Here is an 11,558-nt window from a genome sequence, read left to right on the forward strand (position 1 = left end):
TGAACTAAAAACGTATGCGCAACGTATTAGGCCTAGCTCGGGTAGGCCTATTAAAGGCAGCCCAGGTCATGACAAGACCTACCATGTAAAAAAACTGGGATGGACCTTTCCTTCTAATAATAATCCCACCATTGGGCCAACCCTTATAAACCCATAATGAACGGGTTTGGGCTAGAATAATTTCATGGGGTAACAAACTTCTTTACCTCCAGCCGAGAACATCTTCGAATTCCATCCATTTATTCGATTACAAACTCTGTCTTGCAGCGATGAAATTTGAATTCTTTTACTCCGTAAAGTAAACGTGGGAAGCCCCAAGTAAATATCATGACCTCGAACCACTGGAATGCCGAGGACCCCTATGATATCATTGATCACCAAATTTGAAGAGCTTGGACAAAATTTAATCGTTGATTTGTCATAGTTAACCATTTGCCTTGAATTCGCTTCATACAGTTGAATACACCTTTTCACTTGGACACAATCTTGAAGAGTTGCTCAAAAAAAATAGGTGGGAAATGGTCAGGAAACTATTAGCAATTTTGATCCCCCAGAAAAGTTTGTTAGTTGTCGATTGGTTAATGATTGTTGAAAGTACCTGTGCACAAAGTGCAAACAAATAAGGCAATAAAAGATCGCCTTGTCTCAATCCCCTTTGCAGTCTCAAATCCCCACAAACATTCTGATTAACACAAAAATAATATGATACTGTAGAAACACATCGCATAATAATATTAACCCAAGTAGATGAGAATCCCATTTTAAACATAATCTTTTCAAGAAAGCACCATTCAACTTGATCATAAGTCTTACTCATATCAAGTTTAAGAGCAACAAAAAAACATTCTTACGCTTGTTATGGTTGTGGATCCAATGCATGCATTCGAAGAAAATTATGGTATTGTCAGAAATAAGTCTCCTCGGTACAAAAATACTTTGAGATTGATGACATGGCTTATAATTGATCCGAACCGATTTATGATGACCCTCGAGACCATCTTGTAACTTGTATTACAAAGGCTAATCGATTGAAAATTCATGGGAGTTTGTGGGTTTTCTTTTTTCGGGATCAGCGTGATTAGAGTTGAATTTCATCCTGCAATATCTCTATTGCCATTCAAAATTTTCAAAATTGTTGTCGTCACTTTATCTCCTATAAATGGCCAAGCTTTTTGAAAAAATAATGTTGTGAAACCATCTGGCCTCGGGGCTTTTGAGGGACGTAATTCAAATACAGAAATACTGTTTTTTGTACTTCTTCATGAGAAAAAAGAACCTCCAAAATTTCATTCATATCAGGTGAAACAATGGTCTCCACTAATGATAATTCCTCGTTTAAGATCTGAGGAGTTTGATGAGAGGAAGAAAAAAATGAGTTGAAATACTGATAAATAATATGAGCCATACCAGAATCTTCAGTACACCATTGTCCACTATCAAAAAGCAGCCCTTTAATCCGATTATTTCTCCTACGATCTGAAGCATAAGCATGAAAGAAAGTGGTATTGCGATATCCATGATTTAACCAGTTAGCACGAGCATGTTGTTTCCAATGAAGCTCTTCTTGGTTTGATAACCTTTCAATTTCTTATTCTTGTTCTAGAATTCTATCGAAGTTACCTTCAACATGATTAGAATGCAATAAATTATTCAATGTCCCCCGTAAATTGGATATTTTCTTACGCAATTTATCAAACCGGGTTCCAGCTCATTTTATGATCTCATGTTGGCAAAATCTGAGTTTCTCTGGAACATTTTGAATAACTTCCAACATTGAAGAATAAATGGAGAGAAATCTTCTTCAAGAAACCATTGTGTTTGAAATAAAATCTCTTACCACTTCGCCTTGTATAATTCGAACCATCAGGGGAAAAATTAATTAAAATGGGACGATGATCTGACCCATAAAAATCAAGATTCACAACTGAAGCATTAGGATACAAATACATCCATTCCCCCCCCCCCCCCTACCGACATATATATCCAACCTCTCACATATACGTCGGTCTCCTCTTCGTTTGTTATACCAGGTAAATTTATCCCCAAAATACTGCAACTCCATCAGCCCACAATCTTCCAAAACCTCTCGAAAATAGGTCTCCTCTTCGTTTGTTATACCAGGTAAATTTATCCCCAAAAAACTGCAACTCCATCAGCCCACAACCTTTCAAAACCTCTCGAAAATAGGACATTTGACTCTTTGATCGATGGATCCCCCTAATTTTTTGTGATCAAATAAAATTTCATTAAAATCTACTCCCACCAACCAAGGGAGTTGCATAAGCTTTGGTATAGTTAACAACCATCGCAAAAGCTCCCAAGAATTAACACGCAAGGTGGTTATGGGATTTTCATAGAAGCCAGTAAATCGCCAGCGGTCTTGCATATAAGTAATAATACTATCGACATGCCCCTGCGAAAAAGATTGGATTTGAACTGAAAAAGGCTCTTTCCAATGTATCATTAACACACACACACACACACACACACACACACACACCCTTTTCTGCACGCAGCATTGACAATGAAATGTACATCAATATTCATCCAAGTTTTCAACAATCGGCATTGAGCTACACATAATTTAGTTTTACTAAGAAATAAATTATATGGGCATCTTTCCGCCACAATACGGCGAAGATCACAGATTTCACGTGGGTTCCCAAGCTCCCGTGCATTCCAACATATACAACTCATGGCGTTCAACGGGGCTGCACAGCAGCCTCCATCGTCTGGTTAAAGGTTGATTTCATTGTTTTCGCCAATTTCCTACCTGTTTTATTTTCTGGATGTTGTAAATCATAGCACAAGAAACACAAACACCAATCCACAGAAGATATGATATTCACGCACTCAAGAATCGAAACAAAATCAACATTCCAGATATGAATAATTAGAACGAAAACACTAAAAACACAGAGGAATTACTTGGTTTGGATTATATAAATCCTACATCCAAGTAGGGGTGGGCACGGGTCGAGTTATTCGGTTTTCGGGTACTTCGGGTCGGGTACCCGACTAAGTCGGGTAGTGTTTTGTACTACCCGAACCGACATTCGGGTACCCGATTAAGTCGGGTTCGGGTAGGGTCGGTTTCGGTTATCCGGTTTTAAAAAAATTAATAAAAATGGATGCAAACTATAAATTAATATACTAACTTGTCCAATGCTTACAATAACAAGCAAGAAAAATAATTAATCTTCAATGTTCCATGATAACACATAACATATATAATAAATTAAAAAGTTTGATCAATCCAATCTTGACATCAACATCCCATGTTGAATATTTCAATTTTCAACATCCGTCTGCCATCATTTGGCCAAAACTCAAATCCAACCTCAACACCGCAACAATCTTTTAACTGCAACAAAAATTTAAATAAATAAGAAAGAAATTACAGATTTAAATAAACAAGCCAAGACCTAAAAAAATTCCAGTGCAATGCATGAGATTCACCTTTTCTAAAACAAAATCCAGCACTCCTACGGTCCCATCTCATTGATCTATTGTCCACATATGAAGCAGGGTGCAAGGGCTTTAATTGTCCTAAAATAAACAATGTCAATTTACAAGTTATTTGTGATCTTTATTCCCCAAAAAACAGTACTGTGTATTGTAACATTGCATAAGCAATCTCAATTTCCAAGCAACAAGATAAGGGGCACTTCTAATTTAACAGAGAAAATGACTACTGGGAGGTAAACAAAAACAATGCAGTAGGAATATGTAATGCAACAACTAGTAATGCACTGATTCAAAAAAAATGAAAAAATATGTAATTCAAGGAAATAATACCCAAAAACTTTTACTGGATAATCAAACATAAAAAATAGATGAATCAACACCTAATTTTGTCAACTCTGCAAAATAAATCAAGAGAATAAAAGGTTAGTAATTTGAAATACTTAGATAGAACTAGAATAAATTAAATTAAAATACCTTTGTCAATTATTTCAACATCACACAAATCATCTTCCACATTAATTGGTTTTGAATCACATCGAAACCAGTCTTGAGCACAAATGAGAGATTGAACTATCTTGGCTGATAAAGAGCTCCTAAATGCATCAAGTACACGCCCACCTGTGCTAAATGCAGACTCTGAAGCAACTGTGGAAATTGGAACTGTCAATATATCTCGAGCCATTTGAGAAAGAATTGGAAACCTAGGACTATTCTCCTTCCACCATTTCAATATATCGAAGTTCTTTCTCTCCTCCTCAACATCTTCAGTCAAATATTTTTCCAACTCAGATTTTACTATTTCACCTTTTCCTTCACTCTTATACATCTTGAACTCTTGCTTCAACGACAATCTTATAATCATTTCAGATTCATCATCCACCTCACTTGAGAGTTTCTTAGACATAAGTTTGGAACCACTTGATGAAGAACATAAACTTTCAGTGGCTTGTGGATGTTTATTGGAAAACCTCAAATTATAATCATCAAACACCTCTTTAAGGTCATCTCTCACTTGTTCTTTCATAATCTCATTTCTCCCCTCACGACCATATATTCTATCAAAAGAAAATTCAATGAACCAACTTGTGACGTGGATCAAGGATCAAAGCATAATATAAAATTATATTCATTTTCTCAATTGATCCCTAGTACTTATCATATTTTTCTTTCATTTTTCTTGCTATTAAACTCAGTTCAAAATCAGCACTGTCCAACCATTGCTTGAGAAGCATATCAACCTCACTAATTTCATGAAACATAATGTTTGATGTGACATACAAAGAACCTGAAATACGCAAAGTGAGTTTATAAAAATGCTTCAGAAATTTCAGCAAAAGCTTGCATCTATCCCAATCATGATCATTTGGAACCCCATCATATGGCTTCTTTGAAAGATCAATACGAAAAGCAAGATCAGCTTCATCATATGCATCAAATGCTCTTTTAAGAGTTATTGCTGAATCCAACATTAGGTATTTCAAGTTCCATCTAGTAGGCACATCAAGAGTTAACAACTTATTTGTTTTTAATTTTTCAAGATGAACACACTCTTGAAATCTTTTGTACCTAGCCGGAGAACTTTGTAAATACCTAACAGCTCCTCTAACACGAGAAATAGCTAAATGCTCATCATTTCCTTTCAAACCATCCTGCATAACAAGATTAATGATATGTGCAATACACCTTACGTGAACATATTTTCCTCCCATAATATTGCTTCCCCAATTATCGAACTTCTTTTTCAAATAAGCAATTGCGCCATCATTTGAAGATTCATTGTCCACAGTGATTGAAAAAATTTTACCAATACCCCAATCAAGTAAACATTTCTCAATACTCCTTCCAATTTCTTCACCTTTATGACCAGAAATTGGACAAAAATTCAAAATCCTCTTACTCAAGTTCCAATTTTCATCAATAAAATGAGCAGTAAGGCACATGTAGTTTACCTTCTGAATAGATGTCCATGTATCAGTGGTAATGCACATCCTTTGACAATTATCTTTAATGAACTGCTGTAATTTCGTCTTCTCATTCAAATATGACTTGTAAATTTCTCTTGTTATTGTCCTTCGTGATGGAATATCAAACATCGGGCATGCAACAGACAAAAAATATCTAAAACCAGGATTCTCAACAGTCTTAAATGGGAGTTCATCAACAATGAACATGTAACACAATGCATCTCTAACTTTTTCTTGCTCAAATCTCCAGTTAACAAGAGGAGCTTCTTTATCACCTTTTCGAATTAATTGAAACGAAAGCCTATTTTGATTTGTTTCAACCTCATGTGGTTTTTTCTTGCATGATTCATAATGGTTTCTAAGAGGTCTAGTCCCATGAATTTTTGGATTTGCTTTGATCACCCTACCACAATACTTACATTTACCTTTTTGCATTTTTTCAGTTTCACAAAAAAATTTATCAAAATGTTCCCACCATTCTGACCTAGACGGCACTGTCCGGGAACGTTTTTTCGAACCACCTAAATTTGCATTGATATCCTCGTCCTCATGGACCTCATCATCCTTATTATAAATGTCCATACTAACCTCTTTGGATGGGTCACTTTGGGAATGTATGGTTGGCGAAGAGAGAGTTTCAGAAGTTCCTTCAATTTCCATGGTATTGATTTGATTATCTACAATTAGAAAAGAAAAAAAATCATCAGAAATCTAGGTAAAAAAAATTTACACGAAATAGTACAACATATTTTTCAAAATGTTTGCAAATGTAAAGAGGAAATCAATTTACACAGAATCACCGATCCAATTCCAATACCTTAAGAAAGCCAAAAAATAATCTTAATGGGATAATGTAGAAAAAAGCTCCATTAATTAGTTGTTTCAGTCATTCATGAAACTATAATTAATTAATATTATAAATCCTTACACCATTAATGAAAATCAAAAATGCATATCAGAACTAAAAAATGGATACTGGATCAATTAATTATTTGTCTCCACTAATTAACAAAGATCGAATCCAAATAATTTTACGTCAAAATGAATAATATAAATCCTTACACCATTAATCAAAGTCCAAGAAATTCATAACATAAATAAAAAATGGAGAGGGCAAGGAACCTAGTATGGTATTTTAAGAGAAAAAACAGAGAAGCGAGACTAGAATCCCTAACCAAAACAGTAAGGATGACTGGCCGAATATTTTTTCAGATTACACAAATATTTATCAAATATATAAAAATTCTAACACTCGAGCACACTTACCAGTTACTAGAGAAAGAATCAAACCGATAGAAGCTGAGAAAAAATGAACTCGAACAGTCGAACTCCAGAAAACTCTTCAAGCTGTGATCGAAGCTGAGGAACTCGAAATCAATTAATTTAGAATTTGATAGAACTCTCAAATCTAAGTATAAAAGAACATAATTACTTTGAATAATGGAATCAATGAGTGACAAGTTTCATACCATGGAAGAACGACTGAACGAGGGCAGCGGCGGCTTTCTTGAGTCTCATCTCACTTCTGCTAGGTTTGAGGTTTGAAACACGCTTAAAAAGATAATCAGATAATGGGCCACATAAAACCAAATACTAAAAGCCCAGTAGCCCATATCATTTTTTAAAATATATATAAATAGTCGGGTACCCGATCGGATAATACGGGTAGTATTAAACTATCCAAAACCGAACCGACTTAATATATATCTGGTTCGGTTACTACCCGAAACCCGACTAAAAAACCTGAACTACCCGTTTTACCCACCCGATCGGTTTCGGGTTGGTTCGGGACCCGAACAACCCGACCCGATTGCCCACCCTTACATCCAAGGTTTTGGGTTTTTACCCATATGAATCCACTAAGAATCAACTTTGAATCAATTCGATACAACCTCCAAAATACAAGATAACACAATTAGAGATATACGTTTTTCAACAATACACTAAATCAGTAGAGTATACAAAGCTCTTCGAAGTTTCAGCTCCTGAAATGGCTCTTCGAACAAATCTCTAACTCAGAGGATATGGTAGCTTGTGTAATCTTGAATTGAAACTTCTCAAATCACAAAGATGATCTGAATCCCTCTTGACTGATCTCCTTTTAAGCCTCTTAATAGAACTTAGCTCCTTAACTGCCATAACTAACACAGGCTTTTAATCTTGTCCATCAGATCAATCCAATTAATCTCAGAGTTGATCTCGATCGTTGATCGCAACTAATCTCAAGTCAACATAAGTCTTCAAAAAACTCCACCTTTGACTAGATTGGTTGCAGCAAGTGAATTCATGTGAGTTCCCATAACTTAATTCAGACCCGATTACTGCACTAGCTGGAGCAAACTCAATGCTTGATTGAGCTTATTCACTGGTATAACTTTTGTCAACATGTCTGCAGGGTTAACCAAAGTATCTATCTTCCGGACCTTTACCAAACCCCTAGATATTATATCTCTCACAAAATGCAATCTAACGTCTATATGTTTAGTCCTTTCATGAAATACAGAATTCTTGGAAAGATGAATTGCACTTTATGAGTCACAAAAGATAGTGACGTCTTTCTGCTCCAAACCCATTTCCTTGACAAAACCAGCAATCCAAATACCCTCCCTTACAGATTCAGTAAGGCTTATGTATTCAGCTTCAGTAGTGGATAATGCAACCACATTTTGCAAATGTGATTTCCAGCTTACTACATTGCCTCCAACTGTAAACACATAACCTGAAATAGATCTTCTCTTATCTATATCAGCAGCATAATCGGAGTCACAGTAACCAGTAACCTCACATGTGTTTGAAATAGAGTTTGAGTACTGAAGTTTTAGAGTTGTAGTCCCCTTTAAGTATCTTAGTAGCCATCGCACTGCCTTCAAATGTTCCTTTCCTGGTTTACTCATATATCGGCTTACCAAGCCTAATCCATATGAGATGTCAGGTTGAGTGGAGACCATTAATTACATGACACTTCCTACAGCATTAGAGTAAGGAACATTCTCCATATGAATGGCCTCCAACTCTTCTTGATCCTGATGAATTGCCTTCAACTTAAAATGAGCCCCAATCGGTGTGTTTACAGCTTTTGAATCAACCATCTTGAAGAGATTTAGGACCTTGTATATATACTTTTCTTGAGATAAAGATAGTATCCTCAACTTTCTGTCTCTTATTATCTCAATTCCTAATATTTTTTTTGCTGCACCAAGGTCTTTCATCTCAAATTCCGAGTTGAGTTGGTGCTTTAGCTTTTGAATCTCCTTAATATCCTTACAAGCTATAAGCATATCATCAACATAAATCAACAAGTATATAAAGGACTGATCTTGAAGCTTCTTAGAATACACACAACTATCAAACTTTGATCTAACATATCCTTGATGTAACATGAAATCATCAAACTGCTTATACCATTGTCGTGGTGATTGCTTTAGGCCATAGATCAATCTCCTCAGTAAACACACTTTTTCATCTCGATGGCCTACTTCAAATCCTTTTGGTTGTGCCATAAAAATCTGTTCATCAAGATTTCCATGAAAGAAGGCTGTTTTCACATCTAGTAGCTCAAGCTCCAAGTCTTGCATTGCAGTAATTGCAAGTAATATTCTGATGGATGAGTGCTTAACTACTGGAGAGAATACTTCATGGTAATCAATCCCTTCTACTTGTGAAAACCTCTTAGCAACTAATCTAGCCTTGAACCTTGGCCTTCAACACCTGGAACTCCTGGTTTCCTTTTAAAATCCATTTACAACCAACCACTCTCTTATTTTTAGGTTTATCAACCAATTCCCACTTGTTGTTCTTAATGAGAGATTTGAACTCATCTTGCATAGACTTTGTCCATAATGCACGGTCTCTACTAAGCATAGCCTCTTCATAGGTTGATCGTTCTTTCAGATCCATAATTTCAGCCACATTGAGTGCAAAAGCTGTAAAATCAGAAGATGCAAACCTTGATGGTAACTTAATATCTCTTCTGACCCTATCTCTGGCCAACATATATTCATTCAATTGTTGTTCTTGTCTTTGATCATCACTGTGCTCATCACTGTTAGCATCAGAAGTATCATTTGTTTGATGTGATATCTCATTCTCAGCATGACTTATATCATAAAATTGTTCAGGTATATTGAAATCAGCTCCAACTTCTTTATCATCAGAGGTAATGTCCTTAGGTAGTTGCTGATCTGCATTCAGAGTGTCCTGCTCAGCTTGTTTAGAGCTGGCTGGCTTAAGAGCATGCTTGTTAGCTTTATAAAATACAGCTTCATTAAATATCACATCCCTACTGATAATAAATTTTAAATCATCTAAGAGCCAAACTCTATAGCCTTTTACTCCAGTGGGGTAACCTAAGAAGATGCCTTTCTTAGCTCTAGGACTTAGCTTTCCCTAATTAGCATGAATATACACAACACTGCCAAAGGTTCTTAGGTGCTTGTAATTTGGTTTTAGGTTAGACCATTTATTTTCGGGCACCATAAATCCAATAGCAGAAGAGGGAGACAAATTTATAAGAAAACAAGCAGTTGAGGCTGCCTCTGCCCAGAACTTTTGTGGTAGACCACTCTCACTAAGCATGCACCTTACTTTGTTCATAATTGTTCTGTTCATGCGTTCGGCAACGCCATTTTGCTGTGGTGTATAGGTGCAAGTCCTATGCCTAGCAATGCCATGTTTTAAACAGTATTCATTAAACTCATGATTGCAAAACTCTAAACCATTATCAGTTCTTAATGTCGTAATTTTCCTTCCAAGTTGATTTTCAACCAAGGTTTTCCATTCTACAAATTTACTAAAAGCTTGATCTTTTGTCTTTAGAAAATATATCCAAACCTTTCTAGAAAATCATCAATCAAGGAAATGAAATATTGACATTTTGATAAGGATAAAGGTACCTGTGGAGAGCCCCAGAGATCAGCATGTATATAATCCAAAGGATATTTTGTATTGTGAGTGGCTGTGTTAAATTTCAGCTTATGAGACTTCCCAAGTACACAGCTCTCACAGAATTCCAGATTATTGATATGCTTGTGATCCAGAAAACCTTGCTTACTTAGCTCTTGAAGTCCTTTTAGACTCATGTGTCCGAGTCTCTGATGCCAGAGCAGTGTCTGATCCTTATCAGTAGTGGTCACATTGATTTCAGGTGATAAGTTAACTCCTTGAAGTACATAGAGACCCTGTTTCAAAATAGCCTTTATAATGACCAGAGAACCCTTTACTACTTTAAGTGTGCCATTTTGAGCTTTATATCTCGGGCCCTTATGATCTAAGGTACCTAAATATATTAGGTTTCTCTTTAAATCTGAAATATACCTCACATCAGTCAAGATTTTTATAGAGCCATCCCACATTCTAAGTTTTATTGATCCAATCCCAGAAATCTTGCACGACTGATTGTTCCCAAGCAGTACATAACCAGAGTCTAACTCTTGAAAATCAATAAACCAATCCCTTCTAGGAGACGTGATATGAACATCCTGAGTCAAGGATCCATTCCTCCTTGGGATCATCAGTAGAGATAGTCAGAACTTCTGCTTCTTCATATCCTTCAAGCACATTTGCTGTATCAGAATTGGGAGTAGTTACTTGTCTTGATTCATTTCCTTGACGGGCAGAATCTTCTGATGTGACCTTCCTTCTTGCAAAACCAACATGCCCTCCTTGGTCTTGACTGAGATCTAGACTTGGATCTCCATTTGTTAGCCGATCCCTTCCTTTACATTGATCTTCCTCAACATTTAGACCTTTTACAGTAGACTTTTGAGGTTTTCCATTAGCCTTTAAATCCAACTACTTAGAGTATGCTGCCCCTGTAACTTCTTCAAGTGTGAGAGTTTCTCTGCCATACTTTAAAGTATCTCTCAACTGATCATATGCCTTCGGCAGTGAGTTAAGAAGAAAAATTGCTTGATCTTCCTCATCAATTTTCACCTCCATATTCTCTAGATCAGATAACATCTTTGTGAATTCATCAATGTTCTCATAAATTGACTTGTTTTCATCCATTTTGTAGTTGTAGAACTTCTGCTTCAAATATATTCTATTAGGTAATGCTTTTGTCATATACAACTGCACCAACTTGAGCCACATATCTGCAGCAGATTTCTCCCTCACTACTTTTCTGAT

At 36.1% G+C, this 11,558-nt stretch overlaps 1 protein-coding gene across 1 annotated transcript; it reads right to left on the reverse strand.

Annotated features, from left to right (window-relative positions):
- Positions 1 to 9,113: 9,113 nt before the first annotated feature.
- Positions 9,114 to 10,942, reverse strand: LOC140877347 (uncharacterized). Its single transcript, XM_073280884.1, has 2 exons — positions 10,325 to 10,942; positions 9,114 to 9,818 (listed from the first exon to the last, which is right to left on the reverse strand). The coding sequence occupies exons 1-2, from the start codon at positions 10,940 to 10,942 to the stop codon at positions 9,114 to 9,116; spliced, it is 1,323 nt and encodes a 440-aa protein (XP_073136985.1).
- Between the last annotated feature and the right edge of the window lie 616 nt (positions 10,943 to 11,558).

This window comes from Henckelia pumila, chromosome 2 (genome assembly GCF_033568475.1).
Source record: "Henckelia pumila isolate YLH828 chromosome 2, ASM3356847v2, whole genome shotgun sequence".
Classification (NCBI taxonomy): Eukaryota; Viridiplantae; Streptophyta; class Magnoliopsida; order Lamiales; family Gesneriaceae; genus Henckelia; species Henckelia pumila.

Bases quoted from the DNA above. Each gene is read 5' to 3' on its own strand.
- LOC140877347 (XM_073280884.1), bottom strand. From the start codon at position 10,942: ATGATCCCAAGGAGGAATGGATCCTTGACTCAGGATGTTCATATCACG. The intron at 9,819-10,324 runs GTACCTTTATCC...CATGCTAATTAG, and splicing joins ATCTCTGGGGCTCTCCACAG to GGAAAGCTAAGTCCTAGAGC.